Source organism: Cyanistes caeruleus, chromosome 3 (genome assembly GCF_971803275.1).
Source record: "Cyanistes caeruleus chromosome 3, bCyaCae1.hap1.1, whole genome shotgun sequence".
NCBI classification, from domain to species: Eukaryota; Metazoa; Chordata; class Aves; order Passeriformes; family Paridae; genus Cyanistes; species Cyanistes caeruleus.
The window spans coordinates 85,469,226-85,494,576 of NC_141703.1; the positions used below are offsets into that span (position 1 = coordinate 85,469,226).

At 41.0% G+C, this 25,351-nt stretch overlaps 1 protein-coding gene and 1 long non-coding RNA gene across 2 annotated transcripts in view; both read right to left on the reverse strand.

Moving 5' to 3' along the window:
• Positions 1-5,539: 5,539 nt before the first annotated feature.
• LOC147654299 (uncharacterized) lies at positions 5,540-9,332 on the reverse strand. Its single transcript, XR_015283964.1, has 2 exons — positions 9,261-9,332; positions 5,540-7,071 (listed from the first exon to the last, which is right to left on the reverse strand). It is a non-coding gene; the product is annotated as an uncharacterized LOC147654299 (long non-coding RNA).
• Positions 9,333-11,501: 2,169 nt separating this feature from the next.
• The window catches only part of ACER3 (alkaline ceramidase 3), a 54,259-nt gene continuing 40,409 nt past the window's right edge, over positions 11,502-25,351 (reverse strand). Inside the window, exons 8-11 of the mRNA XM_023922154.2 lie at positions 22,327-22,428; positions 19,827-19,931; positions 18,250-18,295; positions 11,502-17,745 (exon numbers count right to left, since the gene is read on the reverse strand). Coding sequence (XP_023777922.1) covers positions 17,692-17,745; positions 18,250-18,295; positions 19,827-19,931; positions 22,327-22,428 — 307 coding nt within the window. The 3' untranslated portion in view covers positions 11,502-17,691. The remainder of the gene's footprint in view (positions 17,746-18,249; positions 18,296-19,826; positions 19,932-22,326; positions 22,429-25,351) is intronic.

The following is a 25,351-nucleotide window of genomic DNA, read 5'->3' on the forward strand; positions in this document are numbered from 1 at the left end:
AATCCCAGGATGGTTAGAAGTGTCTACCTGCCCAAAGTAGTGGGAGTTGAAGAACTGCTCAATCCTGCCATCCCAGCTCCTACAAGGCCAGCTTTCCCCTCCTGAGGGCATGTTTGGGTGAGAAAAGTGAGAGGATGACTTCAGGTGGGTAGTTAGTGCCTGCATCCTCACTTTCATGCCATGGATATACAGGGAGCAACCTCCAACAGCCCCATCCCCAAGGCAGGAGCTGCCTGGTGGGAGTTCTGAGCACTGGTGATCCCAGCAGATTGCAATCTGCTGCTCCTCTTTGAAGATATCACAAAATGAGCCTCTGGTTGTCCACCTGCACTTGAATTAAACCTCATTGTTCTGAATTCTGCAAAGTTTTTCACCCCTGAGTTGCAGGCTCTGGAATACCAGTAATGTATTCTCTCCTTTCCCTCTCCACATGATTGCAGCATAATCTCCTACTCACTTGATTTATTTAAGCAGGCCTTCAGATGCTCCAGTAATGGGAGTCATTTAGGTCCCTCTGCAGATATGTATTTATTTATTGCTGTTCATTTAAACTGCAGAGCCAGTTGGCAGGAGAGACGCAAGGCTGGGGTCACAAGGATGTTAAATTATTCGCTGTCGAAAATAGCTGGTTGAGAAAGTTAAATTCAGCAAGGTCACTCAAGGTCATAGTCAATCACCAGAGGGAGGAGATGGGCATTAATTAGCTCGTTCATTTATGGGGGTTGTAGTGACCAAAGGACCAGCAGTTGTAACCAAAAGACAAACTGTAGCAACTCCTCGTATTTTTAGCCAAAGCAGCTCTTGGATGAGAAGCCAAATTGCTGCCCTTGACCATGATGGAGAAGCTGAGGCTATTGAAAAGCAATGTTGTGATGTACAGCAAGACCCTGTGGAGCCCCACAAAGCATGGCTGGGGGACTTTCTCCTTTCAAAGCCTGTCTCAGGGCTGAACTCAGCAATGCTCTTTCTACAAAAACCTTTGCCAGAGGCTGGGGAGGTGCTTAGCAGGGGGCAGGTCTCAGAGGACACCTGAGATACTTGGGGATAACTCTGGTCATTCATGCAGTCAGGCCTGAGATTTTGCCACTTCTCTTGGCAGACAGTTCAGAAGCTGCATATCTGTTCTGCTAATACTTGTATTTCATTTCCCATTTGAACTTCATCAGCATCTTCTTGCTACTATGAGACCTTGTAATACCCTTTCCCTCCTAATTTAAGATTGCCTAGGGTCAGGCTTCTCCTCCCTTTCCATTCTCTGCCATGCACTGCCAGGGACATGATTTAGTGGTGGACTGGCAATGCTGGGTTAGTGGCTGGGCTCAATGACCTTAGAGCACTTTTCCAACTCAAGTAAGTCTATGGCCAGTATAAGTAGGAAATTCAGCTCATAAACTGGGTAGGAATAACCTGAGGTCTCTGGCAGCCAGAAGATCCTCACTTTGTAGTTTGTTACATGACCATCCCCAGGAGAGCAGCATGGACACGGCAGCCAAGTCTTTATGAGCAATGACAAGCAGCAATGACATCTCTACCCAAAGATCTGAATTGTAACTGTTCATCATGAAGAGACCCCTTTTCCCCCAGTTTCTGCATACAATGCAAGGTGGAAACCATAAGGCCTGATGGAACCCACCCTCTGCCTCCCTGAATACACTGGGCATGGTTTGGGGTGCACACGCACTGTGATCTGCACCCTGGTCGGTTGGCAAACAGCTCGTGCTAATTGAGAGCTCTGCTGGGAAATCCATACCATTAATTAATTGTCTTTATCAGCTCTCACTTCTGCACAGTGACAAATCAAGTAGCTCTCTAATGGGCTGTCTGCTAGTAAAGCAACATGGAAGGCAAACAGCAAGAAGCTCCTTGATTAGAGGGATGAAATCATGGCAGTGGGGTTTGTACTGGAGGACAGGGTTGATGCGGCGCCTGAGATCAGGGTGGGAGCTGTGGCCCTGAGAGATGCTGAGACTGGCCTTTCCCTGAAAATCTAGCAAGGTAAATCAGCAGAGGAAAGGTTATCTGGGATTGTATCTATAGAAGATAACTCAGGTATCACAAACCAAGCTCTGGCAGCACCTGGCTGCATTTAGCATTAAGCATTATGCATTAAGCATTTAGTCTTCTCTATTCTGAATCCTCCTTGAATCCTTCTCCGTAGGGGTGACACCAGGTGACACAAGCATGGGAAATGGGGCTGAGGTCCCCAGTCCCATGGCCATGTGAGCAGCCTTTTGCTCAGCACTGCATAATCAGAAGAGAGCTGGACTTACTCTAACAACTTTCTTACTCTGGTCTCCTACGTGAGTTCTCACAGAACCACAGAATGGTTTGGGTTGGAACGGACCTTAAAGATGACCTAATAACAGCCCTCCTGCCATGGACAGGAACATCTTTTGCTAGACCAGGTTGCTCCAAGCCCCATCCAACATGCCCTTGAACACACCCAGGGATGGGTAGGACCTCTGTTACAGAGACAGGCTGAGAGAGTAAGGGCTGTTCAGCCTGGAGAAGAAAAGGCTCCAGGGGGACCTTAGAGCACCTTCCAGTGCCTAAAGGGGCTACAAGACAGCTGGAGAGGGAACTTTGACAAGGGCATGGAGTGATAGGGCAAGGGGAAATGGCTTCAAAGTGACAGGGAAGGTTTAGATATTAGCAAGAAATTCATTCCTGTGAGGATGTTGAAGCACTGGCACAGTGAGAAGCTGAGGCTGCCCTATCCCTGGAAGTGTTCAAAGCCAGGCTGGTTGAGGGTCTGGAGCAGCCTGGTCTAGTGGCAAGTGTTCTGGCCATTTAGTTCCCTGCCAACACAAACCATTTTACAATTCCTGGCCACAAATCCTCCAGGGCTTTGGTCATCATTCAGCTGTGACTACCCTGCTGGAGGGGACCAGGGCTCAGCTGCTTTGGCAGGAGTGCACCTCTGCCTGAGAGCAGACAGCATTACAGGAGTTCAGTCCATGACCTTGGTTTTTACACAGGCTTTTCCACAATGAAAAGCAAGACTGTTTGGAAAACAAGCAGGTTGCCAGCAATTCTACATTCCCTAGAGTGGAGAGGAATGAAAGGAGCAAATGGCACTGCTGTCCTCTCAACTCTTCTTTTTTTATGACAGGTCAGAAGCCACCCTAACAAATGCTGACACCAAACAGTCCTGACAAGCATTTTTCAGGCAATTTGTCTGCTGATCTTATTCTTAAAAAAAAAAAAAAAAAGAAAAAAGAAAAAAAGAAAAAAAGAAAACGAATTTTTTTTTCTCCTTCTGCCACCATCTCTGCCTTCACCTCCCAGCAGAGAGACATGGAAACTCCATACTCCAGCAGCTCCTGAGTTGGGCAAGGCAGAGCTGCATATCAAGGCTCTTCCACAAAACTCTTTTTGTAAATAAGTACCTTGTTGTGATATAAGATCAAATAAAATCTTGGCTTCACAAGCCCTAATAATCCCTGGGATCACTTGAATTACTTCAGATTTACACTGATATAACCGAGACCTAGTTTTACTTGATAAAACTTCCCTGTCCTACCAGACATGCTCTCTGTGCAAAACCAGTGGCTTGTTTCTGAAGGACTCACAGAAAGGCAGAATTTGCTTTTCCTAAGGAAATTTTGGAAAACCCTGCTGTGTTTTGACTTTCTCCTTGTTTCCCAGTTGCCTAGCAATATTTCCCATTTATAAGGTGTAGATACATCAAAGCACTGCCTGGTTCCTGTGGCAGAAGACTTTGTCCTTCCAGGCAGTGATCCTCAGATGTTACTTTTGAACTGCCCTCCTCGGCTTTTGGAGTGGCCACACCTGGGGAGGAGGGGCAGGCAAATGTTGGACATCATGGGAACACCTTGACCAAGTCCTTGCTACCACTAATGTAGAGGAAAGCTCCCAGAAGAAGACAAATGTGACTCAGATGATTCCCTGCAAGACAAGACAGTAAGATGAGTAGCCAGTGGATCTGAAATGACAAATTTCCCCAGGAATTTATTAATTTTGTGCAATATATTTCTTAGTGAGCCTGATGCCTTGAGAAGGCTGACCTAGAACAGAGCCTAGAGAGAGTTAAGAATAAAGTAAGTATTTATTTAAAGGCCTTAAAGCATAAGCATAAATACAAATATATATATTTGTCATGGGGTAGTTACTGGTTTAAAACCACGACAATATTGTATTAATTAGATTAGATTATATTATTATATTATCTGCCCCTTGGGCAGTACAAAAGCCTGGCCAGGGCTACACCCAGGATGGACCTAAAATGGTCACAAAATGGAAGGCCGGTCACGAGGTCTCACATTTTTATAAGTTTTGGTCCATCTGCATATTTGGGTGAATTGTCCAATCACAGCTTCAGGTTATGAAATCCCATCTTTCTTGTTTTCTCTCTTCAGTTCACCATTGCTTATGCTTTGGGATCTGAAACTTGTAATGATTGTCCCTGTTATCAAGCTGGAATAGGAATTGTTTTGTCTACCTGCTCTGTGAAGAGAGCTCACTGGCACTTAGTATGAAGCTCAAAACTACACACCTAGGCAGCACAGAATCTGAAAAATATGAAAGCTGAAACTTAAGGCATCAAGGTGCCTCCAACATACTCCAGGACCCATGGATTGGCCACTCACACTCACTGCTCCTCAAGGAAATGGATATTTTGGAGGGGCTGAGGATACTTTGCCACAGTGGCCATGTCCTCCAACAGCCCCTTTTTTCCTCTGCACCAGGAACCATGCCCTCATGTTTTCATCACTATCACCCCATGGGAACTTACACCTGTGACACCTTGGCACCCACCACTTCCAAGGCAGATATTTCCATTCTACCACCTTTTCTTCTTCAGCAAGGAACATCTCTAGGACATGTCCTGGAGGCTTGTAGGGTACTTCTTTCTCTGTATTGTTTATCAGCCTAACCTTGACCTAACATCAGTGTGCAGCCAACTCTAGCACTTGTGCTGACTCCTGCAGCTGGGGAGGGAACCAACTCCAAAATCTGCTCCCAGGTGTCTCTGATTACAGAGCTCAGGGGAAATTGCTTGGGTATTAATTGGAGAGGTCACCTCCACACCTCAGTTTCATCCGGGCTGAGCCTCAAACCACCAGCAAGTCAAGATTTATTTGCTGCAGTACAGACAGGCTGGAAAGATAGGCTGCGGGGGGAAAAATAATAATGATGTAATTCTTTGTGAATACCCCAGAAGCAAGGCACTTCTTAACATCCTCATCTAAGCCCTGAACTGTAACTGAGATGCTGTGCTTGGGAGTTCACAAGAGCCTTGACTTGGGTACTCAACGTTTGCTCAGAAATCATCCTCACTTCTTGCAGTGTCTGGTGATTGACTTCTGCCGCTTCCTCTCCTCCAAGCTTTATGTTTTAGGGGAAAAATACTGTACTGTAGCCAAAAAGACTGTGTAGGAGAAGGAGATGTTCCCAAATGTACTTTTTTCAGAGGTCTTTGACACCAGTAGTTTTTCATTGCTGCCAGTCTGAGAAACGAACTCAAGCATAATTTTAAAAGCTCCGGATATGCTTTTTTAAAATGCACTGGGAAAAGCAGCAATTATCCAGCACAGCTGATGAGACTGGTGCTTACCAGCAGACAGTCCCCTCACACACAAGTAATCTGGATGCTAATTAAACCAATGGCATCTTATATACATTGATTTCCCTCTTTTACAAAGTTTTATAGAATGAGAATATTTCAGTCTTGAGAAGACTATGATAATAATATTTGCCCAGAGAAGCAGTGGATATCCCATCCCTGGAGGTGTTCAAGGCCAGGTTGGACGGGCCTCTGAGCAGCCTGCTGTAATGGGAGGTGTCCCTGCCCATGGCAGCAAGGTTGGAACTAGATGATCTTGAAGGTCCCTTACAGCCAAACCATTCTGTGATTCTAATTTTAGGTGCTCTGTATCACCAGTGGAGCCTCAGGCATTGCAGACATGGTGACAAGGCACCCTAAGTTTTCAGAGAGTTCCCAGAAATGCTTCTCCACAACCCCCAAAACTATGATATGTCCAAGGCCTGCCTAAACTTCAGCAAACCCTGCTGATTTAGCTATAGGTTTTGTTTTTCTTTTCAAACCTTATTTACTTGGCTACCAAGTAGCTTTCTCCCATTATTTTTTTTTTTTTCACAACACCACTGCATCAGTCAAGTAAACGAATAACAGTACAGTTTCTGAGGAGAGCTATGGTGCTGCCAAGAAGCGGTTGCCTCATTAAATCTGTGTCATATCTACTTTCACTCACACAAGGAGGCATGTCTTGGCTGCTGGACAGTGGTCAGGAGCTGGGAATTTGGTCTTTTTTTGGATTCTCAGTGGCTTTTTTTTAAAGGAGTCGGTGTTGCACAGTCTGTCGAATGCAATGGCAAAGAAATCAGGAGCCCTCTGATCCTGCAAAAAAGTAAATATCAATCCATCTTCTGGAGAAAATTATATCCAGCTCACAGTTAGCATTTTCCTTGCAATGTGGAAGAAAGCAGAGTTACTCAATTCTCTCCTGACTCTGCAACTCTATGTTTTGTGCTGCAATTACTGATCTCATTTACAAAGCACTGCCAGACCTGGCTGGGATTTGGAGAGGAGATCTAGGGAAATGATAGGTGTTCCAAGAAGAGGTAGGGCTGATTCACAGCTTGGCTATCTTCCCTCTGAATCAGCAGGAAAATAATTAATATACAGGCTAGCAATTGTAGACAACAGCCAGCAGTCCTCCTTACAATCTGAAATCCTCCTTATTTTTCAGTAACTCAGCTCATTTTTCTTACTTTCCAGTTGTTTTAATTAGCACACAATTCTGTGAGGTGTTTGGTGAGGAAAAGCAAAGACAAAATTATTAGCTTTACCTTTAATTCTCAATGGAGGCTCTTGTTTCATGTGGGCAATTGTTTGCAACCTAAATGCCCAGGACTTATGCTTATAGTGGACCTCAGGGAGTCTGGGCTGTGGAAGGAGATAATTTCTGCTGCATGAGGTCGGTGGGAAGGGTTTGGGATGCCTGACCCAGGTGTTGCATCTTTTGAGAGCCCTTGATCTTGTTCAAAGGTTTCCTTGGGGGACGACACTGTCTCACACGCACATCTCTGTATTTTAAAAGGGAAAAAGAGAGAAAAAACAGACCCAGCAGTAGTCATATGGCACAGGAAGACCAATCACCATGTATGAGGCTGGGAAATCTTACTGCCCAAGGATATAAATCCATCTCAAAGCATCCAGATTACTTCATCTTTGCATATGGTGTTTTAATGGCTGATGATACACAGAGCCATTGAATGCCTTTTCACTGTTAGATGCCTTTGCCAAAAAGACATTAAAGCAAAAAAGAGATAGAGAAAAAAGTGTTTCAAAAGTTTCTGTTTCAGCTCTGAAGACTGTGAAAAAAAAAAATCCAGTTTAGTGACATCAATAATTTAGAGAAAAAAAGGAAGAAGAAATTCCTCTTCACATTCAGCTTCTTACAAGGTAAAAAACCCAAAGGATGGACAAGGCTTGTATCTAATTGAGCTATTGGGGAATACTTTCCAAGCCTAGCTTTGGAGTGGGCAGGCAGGGGAGGCTGTAGGATCCCTGTCATCAGAGGTTTCAAAGGAGTTGAACTGTGCTAGGGCAAGGCAGCTGTAGGGATGGAGCACCATGCCAGCCCTCACTGGCTTATCTCACTCCCCAGAGGGAAACAGGGTAAGTCCCAGGCACAAACACCCCTGTGCTTTTGGTACAGGTCCCACTGCCACAGTGAGTCTGTGTGCCAGTTTTGACCTCGGTGATCTGGGACTGCCACTCTGGGTGGGTTGGCCAGTGAGATACTTCAGCCCTTGTCCCTTCCTCTGGGCACCTCAACTGAAGAGGCATTGCTCCAGTCACACCCACAGATTGTTGTCAGCCTGAGGTCTCTATCAGGAGAGGTCCCACAGCCTCGTATCTGGGTGAGTGCAAGTGATTGCAGGAATCAGTTCAGTCACTTCTCATTCGCCAAGCCAAGGAAAAATGTATTTAATGCAAGAGCAGTAGAGTTTTAGTCTTCACATGGACATGAACCATTCCTTCACAACTCATACGGATATATGTTCCTTTCCAGGATCCATGTATGAGACTTAAAACTACTGTCACACCTTAATGAATAAAACAAGACTCTTCCTGCACTCTCTAATTTGCTGACTTCCAACTTCAGCCTTCGGGAGCTTGAAGCTTCAGGCTGCCTTCTCATATATTGGTATTATCAGACAGTAAATATATATACAATTAAAATATGGCTCTCTAAGCAGAGACAGCCAAGCTGGGCATGGATTCAGGCAGAATAACACCAGGGTTTCATTTGAAATCAGAGGTTGTAAAGAGATGTTCTTTACCTCCAGCCTCCCTACATGGGAATGTTTCCACTCCAGATAAAAATCACCACCCTTGCTGGAGGTAATTGCCTCCAGCACTGTGTTCAGCAATGTTGAATCTAATCAAGGCAAGAATGGCCAGGTTTTTATTTTGATTTAGGGTTCTGCCCTTAATATGTTTAAACATTGATTTCCCCTAAAGCCTGATCAACATGAGTTTGACCTGGGGTTGTTGCTCTCATGGTTGTAGAAACCTGACAAGGGGCTGCTGATGTGCCCTGTGATGCTTACTGGAGAGGAAGAGATCTGCTGGGATGTAACACAGCTCATGGCATGGGAAAAAGGCTTTTTACTCCATCCTGAACATGAACACCACATGATGTGAGCATATGGACAAAGCCACTTAGTATCAGATGTCCTGGGCGTTACTGAAGAGCCACAACCACTCTGGAGGGATGTGCATGAGTGCCTCGGTTGCAAAGCAAATTGATAGTGAACTGTCAAATCCAGGGGGATGTGGCAGAGAGATTTTCAGCAGAAACAAGTCCACAGCGTTAATCAGCCCTCCTGCTTTAATTAATGTCAGCAGAAAGAAAACAGCTGGAGTTTGTTTGCTTTTCAGATAACCTGTATAAAAATATCCTTTCTGTAGCAGCTCTGTTTTCATGCTGTGGCTTGCAGGTTTGTTGTTGTTTTTCATTTTGTAACTAGCACTTAATCTTGCTTTCATTTCAGCTGAGGTGGGATGTTAAAAATGAGATGATTAAAGAAAATATCCCAAACAAATAAAAAAAAAAAAAATCCAAACAAATCAACCCTCAGAGGACTCTAAATGAACAAAACCCCATTAAGCAATAAAACCCTGTGAAGCAATGACTCACAAGTGCCTGGACATGTTTGCCTGGCTGCAGAGGGGATCTGGTTGTTCTGTTCATCACTTCTCCTACCTGAGAAGTTGGATTTGTCCCCAGGCTTCTACAATACTGCAATATTTTAACAAATGTACTTCGTTCTGCTGTTCGGCACTGAGTCAACACACCAGCTATGAGGAAAAAGCAGAGCTAAGTTAGACATCCACATAAATCACTGCAGCTCTGATACTCGGCCAGCCTATAAATATTAGGGGTTTGACATCAGTTTACATCAGCAGAGTAACTTGCTTAATTCCATTTCTGTGGGATCATGCAAGCTGCTGTTGATTAGCATTCACCTATCTGATCTCCAGGATGAGAGATCAGAGTCAGCACCCTCGATGCCCCAAGGTGTTGCTGGGTGCTGAGCCATGGGCACGAGGTCCACAGGACCTGCACACCCCACACTCCAGCTGGTCCCTGTACTGGCTCTACGTGTGTGTCAGGGCCACTAATTACTGCTAATTTCATTAAGTTGGTGTGTGCCTCTTGCATACTAATTATAAAGTTAGTCTGAGGGAAGGTGATTAATGAGGTTGGATGTTCTTAGTGGCTATTTGTATTGCTGTAGCAGCTGGAAAGTGTTATGCACTGAGAGCCTTGGGTGTTGCATGTGAGCAAGGTGAGATACCCAGCTTGGGGGTAACTCACCTTGGAAAGGAGTTTAGGGGCCAGGATGCTAAATTTACTATAGTGATTGTAAAATAGGTCTAAAGTAAATCCACAAGGTTCCTGCTCGTAGGTTGGGATGTTTTATCCATTGCACACAGTGCTTCACACCTTAGTTCATCTTGGCAAGTACAGAGTATATTTGTGTACCTCACATACAAAAGGTGAATGAGGACATCATCCCAGCTCTGTTCTTGCTGAGGGTGCAAGGGACCTCTTCTTGAGCTCATCACATTATCTCCTCTTGGGTGACTGAGTTTGAACGCAGACATTTGTCCTTGTCCTTCTTCTGTTGATTCTCTCCTGTGCCAGCACAACCATTGTCCATGTCCCCATGGAGACCCATCAGAGGAGCCCTCAAAAGTGACCTACAGCTTCATTAGTGACTCCATTGTCTCGTCCATCCCCATGAACTTAGCAACAAATATCCAGGCTGGATAGTCAGCTCCTCTGCTAACTGGCTGCAACTCTCTCCATACAGCACCATGAACAGCCAAATCTATGTGTAGGGCCACTGAATTTAAGTGGTGCAAGTATAGACCTTCACTTTTAGCCCTTCAACGGGCTGAATAAAAAAAATAAAAAAACAAACAAACCAACCAACCAAGGGGGGACTTGAAGTAGGGGAAAGTGAGAAATTAATAAAGCTGCAATTTGCAGTCTTGAAAGGGAATCATCAAGCTCAAAATTCAATTTTTTGTTTGGGAGGAGGGCTTTGGCAGAACCACAATATTTTTATCCCCAGGGAAATTTTAAAGTATTACTCATTTCTAGACCAGCCTCAAGTTCAATATGCAAAGCTGGATTTCACCCAGTCCCAGAGTTCTGGCAACGCTTGTCTGTGGAGTCTGGATGTGCCTCTGTATGCAGCACCACTGAGAGGAGGTGGCACAGCTTGCCCCAGCCATTTACACCGCTGGCTCCGAGGTTTGCTGCCCCGTGGCTTGGCCCCTGAAGAGTTGACTCCAGGTTCTCCCTGCAGAGACACAGCTTTGAGAGAGGTAAGCAGGAGAAAATGGGGTCTCTGAGCACCTGGAAGAGCAGCTGTAAGTGAGGAAAACACCTTATGGTCATTACCAGACTCTGGCTGCTGGTGTGTGATGAGGCTTGTTGGATTAGTCCCTGGTTGTCCACAATTCCTGCCTGGAAAGGTTCTGCCCTGCAGTGACTATCCTCCTCTCTCACTGAAAGGAACAGGAAAAGGCTGAAGCAAAGTGTGTGCAAATTGCATGCTCTGGGGCTCCCTGCACATTCACCTTACTCCTGGCCTTTTCCTCTCCCACCCACATCACCCACCTGCAGTCCCTCCTAACTGGTGTGTGCTGGGAAAGGCCTTTGGATGGAAGGTGATCCTGCAGTATTTACAGCCAACACTACACCTCCAAGCAAGGCCCAGTGCTCAGAGGGCCCCACAGCACAAGGCAGAATGACTGGGGAGCTCTCACAGAGCTCTTGGCTGCTTCCCCGTCCATGCAGGACACACAAATCCTGCTGTTCCACTTGCACACCGCCAGCCAAGATGTACAACCACCCATCTACTGAACAACATCCAGATGAACCAGCCAGCCTTGTGCAACACATAGTAAGCCAAGAACCACCTGGAAAAGGTTGTATTTAAAACGAAATTCTTTAATAGTTTGTACTATAAAGACACAAATTAGTGCTTGACTGCAGCATGAATAACAAATTAAACATATTAAATATTTCAAAGCTACTCTGCTTTGGAAAATAAGATACGCTGATACATATAAGCCTAATGTTAGTTACCAGCTGGTTTGGTAGGAATAGTCAGCTCAGTATATCAAAATTGTCAATAAACATTTTTCTTAATGTAGCTGTGTTCTACAAGTCAACTGCTACTCGTCTGTCACAGTGTTATCTATCTGCAACAATGCATTGAACTTCAGGAAGAGAAACCCACATATTGAAACTCATAGTGTCCGTGTTAGAAAGTATGGTCACCTCATGAACAGGAGATTTCATGTCCACTCCAGGTGGACAGATGGTGTTTGATCAGACTGTAACATCATTGGTGAATTAAGCTGAGATCAACAATAAACATGAAACAGTCAACATCAATTTGGAAAAACAAGAGAAAAATTTGTTTCTCTTCAGTCGAAGGAGTAACAACTGCTTATGCTGCCTGAAACCCTCTCTTCCAAAATCCAGGGAGCAACAGCATATACAAACAAACTTCTTCCACAGCTTCAATGTAGAAAACATTTTGGTACATAACATGCTATGAGCCATTTTATTCAGCACTGTCTTTGGAGAAACATATATATGTTCTAGAGCTTTGGGGACAGGAGGAGGAATCTAAGATTGTGCTTATAGCTATTCCTGTGGACAAATAAGCAAAAGACCCTTTATCTTTGCATTTTTAAAAATCTTAACAATCTGCTCTTAAACATCAGGCAGATTAAATTTGTGTGATATATGTAAAAAAAAATAATTGTAGGCACTGGTTTAGGGTCTCACATGAACTCAGAACTGGGTTCTTAAATCTACAATTACATACTTAGTCTAACCAAAACAATTTCAACAAGTAAAATGAGAGAGTTCTGCAGTAAAGTAAGAGGTTCAGATGGTTCAGACATCAAACCTGTTTCTCAAACTGTACATATAAATCCCTCTGTCCCCAGCCCTGTTTAGAGTATCTGGCTGGGAGCTCCAATAAGGGCGCTCCACATAAAGTGCTTGCTTGACTGCTGTGCCCTCACACTGCCTGCCACTGAACTACACAACACAAAATAAACACCTCCTGTACAGCCAAATCCCTCACCCAGCTTTCAAAGCCTGGAAAGATACAACAGCATCAGGAAGGTAGATAGTCAGGCTCATGTTTGAGTCAGAGGCAGACATGTATTGGATAACTAACTGGAAAGCCACTAAAAATGGCGCTATGATTTCTGCAGAAGGAGAATTTTTAACTAAAGTTGCCATTCACCTACCAAAGACTTTGTCTTACAGAATTCAGAAGAAATCACAGCCCCAGCTCTCAGAAAAGCCTTGCAACAAAGAGATCAGGCACTTGGCAGCTGCAGGCAGTTGTGCGTGAGAAACTGAACAAAGAAACCCAAAACCAATTTTAATAGTTACACAGGATGTTCTCTGTCTTTAGGTTACAGACTCTCAAAGTTGGCAGAGGACATTCCAGAAAGGTCAGAAATATATTCATTCATATACAAAACAATCTGTGTCATGCTCCATCCTCATAAAACAGCCCCTAAGTCCTCTACAATGAACTGAATGTAACAGAAACTACGTAACTTCTGTGATGAAGAGAGCAGAGTCAACATGGAAAGTTAAATGTATAAATAGCAAAACATTCAAGTATCTAAAGTGCAGATACCAGGAGGGTGGTTGATGTAATACTACAGGATTCTGTGCTTAATCTTTTGTTATTCTCTTTTTGCGTAAGATTTCTTAATCTCCTTCTGGCTTTGCTCTGCTCATGTGTAATAAAGACTCCATCATTTATCCCTCTTCATGATAAAGTCTCACAACCAAAGAGCACTTTGCAGTTAAAGCCTCTGACTGCCTACTTATAAAGTGCAGATGGGGTTTAAAGTAAACTGAAAGTTTTACCTGAATACATTAATCTAAATTACGGGGCACACATTCGCCCAAAATGGATGTGTTCCCAAATTCTGATGTCTACTAAAGAAAACAGCAGTGCTGCTCCATTACAGCTCCTCTGACTGAGCAGTGCTGTACTGAATTGTTTCACTACCTGCTATTAAAATGTGTAATATATCCACAGAAAAACAGGTTTTAAAAATGGTATTACTGAAATTCTTGAATGCAGATTAAACAAGGTGATAGTGACTGTGAGAAACACTGATGGTATTGGGAGGATTTTCTGTTGCTGAGATTCATGTGGAGGTGCTTTGTGAAAAAGACATTCAGCTGCTTGAAATGAGGTGTTAGAAGCAAATCCATGATGGCCAAAAGAATCAGCTGTATTTAAAATCATACAATTCAGCTTTATCTAAGCCAGACAGCACAGGACAGGATTAAAAGAGAATTAAAACTAATCATGGAGCAGTATTTTCCACTATATCCCTCCCAAAAGATTTCACTCCACCTGTCTGAAGTCCTCCTACTCAAATCTCTCTAAAGCAGCCAGACTTACACAAGGATGAGCGGCAGACTGAGCACAAGCTGTAAGTGACAGACACCAAACAAGTGAGGATGTTTACAAGGAGAGAACAGAGTCAGCCACGAATCAATACAACACTTGCCAATCCCAGGGGCTGCAGGGTCTAAAGCTGCTCTGATGTGCACACATTCAGGCAAATGTAATTAAGGGCACAGGTATGGTACAATACATGACAGAGGTAGACTGGCAAATGGTAACACTGCATATTCCAACTCTGACAAGGGGGGAGTTTTTAAACACTCATGGGCAGCACATCAGCCCTGTGTTAACAGAAAAACCATTATGATGAAGTCTGAAGATAACTAATACTGCTAGCCAACAACATGGCCTTCAAAACATGGATGAGATTCCTCCTCACATTTTCAGTTCTGGAGAATGCATGTCTTGAGCTGTATCCAAAAAATCTAAATTCCCAGAATAAGGTATGAGTTTGATCTGTACTGCGAAAGTAATTTAGAAGTTTTTCCTCTTATTTCCAAGAAAGAATTTTTCGGCTCACAGACTGCAGAGCTACTCTTGCTGCTCACCTGTGTCAAATTGATGGTTGTATGGTGGCAGATTTCCTGGTTCTTCATAGATATAAGGAATAGAACAGTTCATTGGTATCAAGTCTGTCAAACACATCCTGTAGAATTCATATCAAATGACACCTGCTACTTCCATAATTCTCTTTAAAGTAGCTGCTGTCTGAATCCTACTCAAAAAATAGGATCCCACATGACTTGCTAAGATGTAGTGCAAGAAAAATGTGGGATATACTGCTCTAAGCAACATTGTCACACAAGTGATATAAATTAAAAGCAATTAATAGACATTTAACACATTACAGGAATAAGAATGTACGTCTTTCCAGGCACTAGAAAAGGCAGTCTGAATTTCAGTGATACCCAGTTAAAACTGGCTTGTCATTTTCAATATCACTCACAAGATCAGTAAGGCAGTCAAACCAAAGCACCCATGATTTTAGATTATTTATGCGGAGAAGGATACACAGGTAAATTACATTCTTCAGGGTCTAATATAACCTGGTGAAAGAAAGGCTGCTGGCAAGGTGGTAGAGGTGTGCATGTTTTTGGTCATTTGGAATGTAGGAAGAAGCCAATTTGCATATTCTTTTTTTTTTAAAGAAAAAAACATCAATGACAAACAATACATGAATGAAAAATAGCAGTATAAAATGAATATATAAGTTTTTCCAACTTTTTTTTTTTAAATCCTGACAATTCAACAAGTTCTGAAATCCCCCCATCATAGACTTCCTAGTTCCAAATGTGTAGAAGAATCAACCAATTTCTTTAAAATCTACCATTGTAGAGATGCCTGATCAATAAGAAAGTGGCTTTTCAAGACACTCTGGTTCTTGCAATTGCTAAAATAAACAGAGCCCCCAGATCCTTCAGCAACAAAACTAAGGCCACTAAAATAAAAGTTTTTTTCATAGCCACAAAAATAATATCATACCTAGCAGATGTAACAAGTGACTGTTGATATGTCTTGCTGCTGCACTGCTTCTCTTAAAACTTATGAACACATGTAAACATACTAAATAAGAAAATGGGATACAGTGTGCAGAAAAATGCTTGAGAAAGCATTTTTGAGAAAGCCTGGAGGTGAACAGGCAGGCACTTATTTTCAAGCTACATTTTTGAAACAGTTCTCAAATCTCTTTACAAAAAATATGCCTTCTGGATAATTAAAGACACCTGATCCATAACAGCTTTTTACTAGCTCTCTGTTAGTTCTGCTAATTTCTTTCAGTCTGAAGAACACTCAAATTTCCCAACACAGATGCTGACTTTGTCTATGGAACTGGAGCCTTCTGATACCAAAGCTGTTCTAAAATTACCCTTCAGGTGTCTTTATAGGGGTGTACAGGTTGAAATGCACTGCTATCAGCACATGCTTAAAACTCATTGAACTCACTCAAGGTTAAATATCTTTTTCCAGCCCAGAGTTTGGATTATTTGATCTCAAGGGTCCAGGTTCACCACATAACAGAAGCCACATTTTTATTTGGAGGTTCACATCAGTAGGAGAGTTACTGATGGATGTGAAAGATGCAGAGAAACTTCAACAGAGAAAAAGACATTAAAGGGAGGAGACTATTTTAGTCAGCACTGATTGTTCAATAGTCAGGGCTCTGAAACCTGGGAGACAGCTTTACAGCTACATTACCATGCTTTGCTGCTGTGAGCACTTTGTAAATCAACACAGAATGGGATTTTGGATCAGTCTGAGCGTTTCCCTTTTTTTCTTCATGGCAAGAAGGATAAATCCCTTAGAGCATCAAAAGCAGACAAAAATTGCATAGAATGGCAGCAAGTAGGCACAGAGATAGCCTCTGTTAGTTGCCCCAAAATCAAGAGCGTCAAAACCACAGCCTTCATATGAGGTATATTTTGAGAAACTGTGTTAGTTTAATGTTTTCTTTACATTTACTTATTAACTTTCATCAGCTGGGTATTATAAAAATTGCAGAAAACAGGGTTTGTCTCCCCCATTAATCCCCTAAATTTGGTTTTAAAAGGTGGTCAGCTTTCTCACAGACCAAGCACGTGATAGATTAAAAGCAAGCAAAGCACTGCCACTGTATTTGGGGATATCCTCAACTTCAGTCTTGTTCTTTACTCCTACTTCAAAGTTTCTGAATAAGAAGATGCTTATGAAAGTCAGACCCATATTTAAGACTTGTAAAATAAGAGAAAGATTAATTCAAAGCTGAACTGGAGCACATCTAAGGTGTTTGTCAATCATTTGATTCCATTGTATGAATGGGAAATGGGAAGTTAAAGAAAGGGATAGAAAAGGAAGGTATGCAAATAACAATTACAAAAAAATGAAAAAAAGTGTTTCTTATGTTTCTACAGCCACTGTACAGTTTTGTGATGAAACACTGGTGAAACAAATTAGGAACTGGGCTTCCAGACACAAGAAGGAACGCCTATAAGGCCTCACCATTTCAGTGTCTTCTGCTGATCACACTTTGGAACATCCTCCATGATGAACCTCTCAGTTGGACTAAAGAGAAAACCGAAGCTTGGTACAAAATTAACCAAATGGCACAGGTATCCCAACCATTTTGCTTAAAACATAAATTGCAAAGGAGGCTCTGGAAAAGCAAGGTAGAATAAAGGCCTAAATCAACCATTACATACTTCATTAATTGTATAAAAGTGCAAGGTTATAGTAGTTTGGGTTAAGCATTCAGTTCACTATAGGCCACACAAATGCTTAGCCTGGCCATCAATGGCCTGGTTTTGTCATTCAGTTACTAGTATTAGTTTATACCACAGAAGGAGCAAAAACTGAATGAAAAAACATATGCAATCCACTTCAAAAATGGTTAGTTTTCTGTGACCAGCACGAAATATTACATCAATATCATCCGCTATACAATATATACATAAAACCTTTGTGTCTTAATCTTTGTTTTAACAACTTAGAATAAAGCTGTACTAAGTGCTATTTCCCTAGTGTGCCAGCTCTTTGCTCTGTTCCTGGCCTCGTAGCACAGAGAAGTCCTTTAATAGCAATGGTTCTTGGATTGATCCATAATTTTGACACTTCAGCCAGAGTAACTGTTGAAATGCTTTATTCAGCCAGGCCAGGTGATCGTGTGTGGCTGCCAGGGCTCAGTCAAAGGTTCTTGGGTGGCTCCACAAGAAGAACAGGCCATATTCCAAAAACAAACTGTCAAAAGAAAAAATAGGAATAGGGGAAGGATTTCTTGGAATATTATATTTCTTGGAACAGAAACCAAACACTATTAAACATAATCTAATGATAGGATGAAAGAGGAATGGCTTTAAAACAAAAGAGAGTAAGTTCAGATTGGATATTAAGAAGAAATTCTTTATTTTGAGGGTGGTGAGGCACTGGCACAGGTTGCCCAGAGAAGATGTTCCACCCCTGGAAATGTTCAAGGCCAGGTTGGAATAACCTGGGGGCTCTGAGTAACCTGGTCTAGTGGAAGGTGTCCCTTCATCTGGCAGAGGGGCTGAAACTAGATAATCATTGAGGTCTCTTCCAACCCAAACCATTCTGCGATTCTACAAAAATTTCAACTGCATTTCTTGGGATGTAAGCAGAAGTCAGACAGTATCCTAACAGGCATAATTATTGAGCCCCACCAAAAGTTGAAAGCACGAGATATACCAAATGTACATTAATAAACACAAAATACTGCTTGCTTACCTTCACCTTTGGCCTGTGTTTCAGGAAAAGTGTCCTTGTATATAAACTGAGGAGAAGGAAAAAAGCATGCTTAAAATTTCAAGTATAAGGCAGCATATAAAGTAAGGATGTCCTGATCCCAGTTTTATCTTCTAGCTAGAAAATAATTGTTTCTGTGATTACAGAGCTACCCATTCTGCCTAGATTCAGTCAATATAGGAGATGTTAACTTACAGTAAGTCCCCCTGTAGTAGACTGATCAGCAAAATAATTTACCCTATCACCTATGTGAGGAGAAAAAAGGAAACCCTGAGAGTGGAAAAAAAAAATAATAAATTAAATAGGGGCTGGAGCCTGTCATTTTAGAAGGATGAAATTAAATCAGGGTACCACAAAATATAGCAGACGTTAAATGGGGTTGAAAAACAGCATAGCTTGATTCCATATGTTATTTTTGTTCTTAGACACTTTCTCCTCTCAGTAGATCTTTTCCTGTGAATGACCTCAGTTTTTTTTAAGTGGTAATGCCACTTTGTGGCCTGTTGAAAAAACCTTGCCTACGCTTGATTCCTGCAAGGAATTTTCTTTAAAATATTGCCTCAAGCTCTTTAGGGGGAAAGATAACCTGTAAAACAAAAGGAAGCAACTGTTTTCCATATATCTTGACACATTCAATAATGTATTTATGTATATATACATTTACATATGTGTAGGTAAATATGTTTGCATATATATACACACATAAATGTAACTATAAGCTATCAGATCACCTAATGGAAATGTACTTATTTTCCTTGCATGTTCCTTTTATTAGGTATTTTAACATCTAAAAAAAAAGGTGAATACCATGTTAGATGTAGAAAAATTGATATGTAACCAAGTTTTCTTGACTACATAGGATGTGTATGTAAAAAAGGCATTCTCTTTGTTATGGACGAAGTGGTAAAATATTATTTCATTAGATGACAAACAAACTGCAGAAATCCTTCACAGATTTCAGCTTATATTCTATTCTTGCCCCTGGTTCCACTAGATGGTGGTACAGAGCAAAAATGAGACAAAAAATCTGCTGGCTCCAGACTTGCTAAATTACATTCTTGTTTAAGTCTCTTCCTCAAACTAATACCCTGCCCTTTTGGGAACAGATCCACTACAATTACTTCAGCCATCACCCTTCTGCATTACAGCAGGATGCCTGCTGTTTTTCAGGAGTGACAGTGCCTATCAAAGGATTTGTTAAGTTCCTAAATTTAAACATGTTTAAGTACTTCAGGACTGCTTCTCAAGAACAGACAGGTATTAATGGCTTACATTCTGAAATTAATATACTGTCAAATAGTTTTGGTTTAACTGCCACAGGGTCCTCATTTCTGAATTAATTTTTTTGAAGAACTATGGCTATTTAAAGACTAGTGACTACATTTTGAAGAATACAGATTAGAGTTTTTAGAACAGTTACAAGGAGGAAAGAAAACTGCACAGCAGTTTAATAAATCATTTTCCTGCTCTTCAGGATGGTACAACATTCTGAAGTACATCTGAACCTCAGAAAACTCATAAGAGCTCTGTGAACATCCACTTTAGAAAACATTTCTTACCTTAGCAGGATATGAAGGTAAGAACCAAGGCCTGTGAGAATATGCCACCATGCATGAAACTGTGTCACAGCTCCCACCACGGGAGGCATCTTCTCTCGTAATGCTCTGAAAGAAAGAAATACCATGCAATGGAATATCTCTGCCCAGCTAAGCAATCTCAAAGCACCAAGTTTGATTGTCAGATCACATGTTATTGTTTCCATATCTCAGGCATGTGCTTGACAGGTGAGGGTTCCAGGAGTCGGGCTTTCACAGCAGGTGAAGAGCAGCAGTTATACTTCAAACTGCCAGTACAGAGAGATATCAGCAAACTGACTTTCTTACACATTTAAGGAAAACAGACATTTCTTCATATGATGAGTGATCTATTACTTCTGGACTCAAATTTCAGGGAATGTATTTATGGCATCCCACAGTCCCAAATGAATTCTACTATTCTCCTCCCCAAAAGCCTGTGAACTACTGCCCATAGGATGAAATGCTGAGTTTAAGGTCCAAGAGAAGAAATGAGATTTATCAGACATTATCACTCTAAATCTGGCAATCACACCACCCATTCTGCAGGTCCATGGAAGTTCAACTTGCCTCTCTGTTGGACTCTAAAACAGGGACAAAATGGGTGTTTAGTGAGGATGCAATTAAAGCAGAGGATCTGAAATACTCCACCAACATGCTTTGTAAATTGTAGTTATGGGGTGTAAGCAACTTGGGAAGGGGCTAAGGGATGGAGATAAAGAAATAAAGAGAAGAAACTACATTGTTCCTACTACATTTCTCCTGTTCACTAGGCTTCTGCAGATAACGCCTATTTTGGTGGATGGTGGAGGAACTGTTTGCATCTACTGTTCTTTTCATTTGCACTTTAATTTTGCTTGTCAAAACAAAAAATGGAAAACAATGATTGCATGTGTTAAGGAAGGAAAATCTGCAGCTCCTGGAATATGTCCTTACTGCTTGATATTACAGTGCTTGGTCCAAAGCTCCTGAGTCACAAATATTAGCACAGAGCTTCAATTGAGTCAGCCCAACAATGACACAGTGGAACATGCAGACTGGCAGCCCAGCACAACTTCCAAGCCTTTGGATGGTAGGAAATTTGAAAGCTGAAATTCAATTGTGTGGTTAAAACCAGAGAAACTGAGTGCTACAGATTTTTTTTAATTTTATTTTTTTTTAAATAAGCTGCAGATTTAATGAAAAATGGAACAAAACCCCCTGAATCAAAACTCAGTTTTGAACTTTAAACAGAGAAGGTAGGTGGATGATTCACAAGTTAGACCTTCAGAGAATAAAGAATTTCAAGGAATTGAAATGTATTTTCTCCAAAGGTTCAAATTATAATACCTCCTAGAGAAATCCAAGGCTCTGCAGATGTCTGATTAAAGCTAGTAAACAAGCACATTTTTTTTTCCAGCACCATGACCAAACAAGTATTACAGGAAAGACACTAACCTTTTTTTGTCCTTATGAAATGAGGATGGAAAAAAGTGCCTCAGCAGCTGGTGTCATTTTTGGGTCTAGGAACCAGTTCAAAAGCCCCATGGACACACAGCAGCTCAGCAGCTTTGGTGAACTGGGGGTTTTGATCTTACCAGTGATGTGAGGCAGCTGCAAAAATCAACCCTGATGCCAACATTTGCAAAGTAACTGTAAATCCAGCCACTTGTGCTGCCAATAACTACTCTATCCCATCTATCTCATTTGTATCAAGCACTCCTGGGGATGAAGATCATGTATTATATTAATTAAAAAAAAGTTTCAAGAATACTCTGTTGGAATTATCTTTCAGTTGGCTTAACCTAGGACAGGGATTGCAGAGCCAGAAGGGATGGAAAACTTTAGACTTCTTTACAGCACACTGTTATTTGGCTCTGACAAACCAGCCTACTAGGACAATCTGTACAACACAGACTCTGTGGCATAACTGTGTTTCAAATTGTCAAAAATGTATTTTTATGGGTGCTGGAATTAACCTTTCCACCTCCTCCAGCTTGCTGAGCAACACGGGAATTCCAACTAATTGCTGTTTATTGATAACATGGTTATTGTAATAGATATATCTTGAACAGTGGTAGCAGTAGTTCTGCATGTCTTCTTTAACATGCAGAATTACTATCTTTGTCTATTTCCCTGGGAAATGGCAATTGCAGAAACCCAAAAAAACCCAAACAAGCAGGATAAAAACACATTCAGATGAAATCAACTGTGAATAGCAGGCTTTAGCCACAGATCCTCAAAATTACTTCAGTGACATTATTTCTTCTCAATTTAATTTGAGGTTAAAGAGAAATAACAAAAAATAAATGGTTAAAAAAAAGTTTAAAAGCCCCAGGTTGAGTGCTGACTCTAGTCATGAGCAATCTGCATAAAATCTCATGGATGTTTTTTAGGCAACAAACCATACAGGCATTGAGATGGACTTGAATATGCACCTCAGAAACAATCCAGTCTTTATACTTAAAGGCTATTAAGAGCTATCCAGACAAGTGAAAAAGCTCACCTCAATTTATCACAGAAAATGTTGTCCACATTCCAGAGAAAAAATCCCATTAAAAATACAGTTAAAGATGTATAACCTAGACCTCTAAGCCATGGGTATACCCTAGAGAAAGAAATAATGCAAAGTTTAGTCCAGAATGCTTTAAGATACAATAACATACTAGTATATACTACACTAAATATGTGTAACATACAGAAATGCTGTTATACATAAATAAAATTCTTTATCAATTTGATTTTTGCCCCAAAAGAAAAAAATACCAACTTCAAATTACATCTGTTTAAATATTGTATTTTACTCCCCCCCTCTCCTGATCTCATATTCTCCAAGACTGCTCTTTTACTTCTATAATAATAATTGTTTTCCTAATTTCACACTCCTAGAACAAAACTAAAAAGTGGGAAAACTAACTTTGGTTGAAAGGTACTAATTCCTCAGTCCCATGTATATTTTTTCATTAAAAAAACCCCAAACAAACAAACAAAAAAAAGCCCTGCTACCAACTAGGACTTTTTCCCAAAAGAAGAGGGTCTTTGGCAAGAGATGATATCCCTATACTAGGGAATTTGTATAAATATGGTCTTTCAAAATTATTATTTTGTGAATATAGACCACCATGACCACTAACCAAATGAGTGGTATTAACCTCCGGCGCTTTTATGATCATCTTTGAATTGAATACTATTGTAAATAGAAAAATGGCTATTTAATTTGGGGAGAAAAAAAGTCTTATTTAAGATATGGAAAACACTGAAGAATCAAATGCAAGAAAGCACATCACTAATAAATTTACTTTCCCTATCTACATTCAAATTGGACCTTGGAAATCTGAACTTCCTACATGGAAGGCTCCTTTCCCATTAATAAGGCAAATGCAAAAGCAAACCCAAATCCAACTGTGAAAGGCTGCCATGAAGTACTGTTCAAGCTGTTTTTAAGCATTATGAACCCACAGTTGAGATTCTGTGTTAAAACACATTCCTGAGCTTCTTTTTCCTCCACTGTGTGTGCTACAGCACATTTCAGAGCTGTGAGCACTGGGAACCAAAATGTGCAAAACACAACAGGTAGCTTGCCCTGTGGAGGAAGCTCTAACCAGATAAAAGCTGTACATATTCACAAATTCACTGCCGATATAAACTATAGTCTAGTAAATGCATGGAGCACCATGCAGTACATGGCAAAGACTACACTGTAATGTTACCCCCTCAGTGCTCCAGAGACATGAGCAAGACCATGATATCACAGAGCACTAAATGGTATATTAAACATGCAAGTAATTAGGTAATTATAGCAGGAATTGTTGAGGAATAAATAGTGGTGTTTTGTGAAGAAATCAACTGGCATCACTTATTTATAGGGAACATGCTTTGTGAACAGAGAATAACATTTGCCTAGTTGTAATCTTGCGAAGAAAGCATTTCTAAGAAAGAGATGAAGGGGGGGGGAACAGGAAGGAGGAGGAACAACTGGTGAGGACAGGATGAGGTAGTAGCCTGGAAAGAATAACATGCTGTTCTTTGGGATTTTCATTCTAATCTCAGAGTGTGACTTCAAGGCCGCACTAAGAAATATGAGTGATAGGAAGTGAAGTAAGAGAAAAACAAGCAAAACTCAAGTCAGTAAGCTGGAAGTGGCTTGGCCAAGTGCTAGCACTACTCATGGAAACACAGGAATATGTTCTAGCAGAGCAGAGAAGGTAAAGCTAAGTGTGCTTGGGGATGAATTTTAGAGAAAAGAGTGGGTACCTTCAGGTTGGCAGAGCTTCTCTAGCAGAACTAATTTAAAATTAGTAGTAGTTTAGTTAAAATTTAGAAGCACTTTAAACCTACTTCTCTCCCCATCCCAAATTTCTACCCAGTTTGCATAATAACACCAACGGGGGAAATAAGTCTTTGTAGGGTACTGTTGCAATGAAGTGATCAAGCTAATTACGAATATACACTTCAAGCCTCCAAAACTGAAGCAAAAAGTAGGTGGAACTTCAGAGACAGACTTTGCTGGAGCAAAACAATGAGTGATACTTTGGGATGGAAGGTGGTGATGTTATTGATAAAAACAGAAGACCATGAAATGCTTCAGAAATAATGAGAATGCATAACTTTGTGGAATTTACAGTAGTAGAAAAATAGCAGGCCCAAGAGTTTGTCTACACAGACAAAAATAAATTTAATCTAAAAGACTAGAACTGTTCTAAATCTTTGAATAAAAACAAAATTAAAATTTCTTCAATTTGATTCAATTTAGTTCCCCTTGGAGGTGAATTAATGTAGTATCACTTAAGATCTCTAGGCGAGGATTAAAATTTCCAGTCCACAGGTTTGAAAAGTGCCTTTAAATTGATGATTGTTTCTAAAGCTGCAACACACTATCAGTTTTAAGTTCTTCTTGCTTAATAAAAAAGTCTGTGAACATTTGTATTTGGCCTGTGAGAATTTCTCGGGGAAAGCCAAACCGGGTGACCTGAAATGGCAATTGGAAGGCGATTCAGTCAATGTACTTGATCCTTGTGGGTCTCTTCCAACTCAGAATATTTGAGGATTCTATAATACTCTGAATTCACATTTTGTTAAATTCTTCCTTGTGTTCCTGAACAGACACACGTGGAACTTGAAACAAAGTTTAACAAAAAGCACATTTAAAATGATGACAGAAGAAAGAAATAAGTAATTTTCAGAAGCAATCCCCAAACACATGGGAACACCAAATATTCACAGTGGATAGACAGAAATGGGCAACCAGCTGAGCCCCTGAGAGCTAAAGGTATGTGTTTACTCCAATACTGATTAAATTCCATTTTCCTCCCTTTTACCTACCAAGTCTGTGCTCTGATGATTATAATGCTTCTCAATGTCTCCTAGCATGTTTAATACCTTTTGTTTGTTACAATTTTAATTTCAATTTCCATAACATTATGCCTAACTTTATCCAATGAAAACTCTAAGAAAAACTATTGTGTGTTAATATGTTTTAAATACTTGAGCAGGGAAGAGAAAAGGAAATTATTAAGTGATGGTTCCACTTT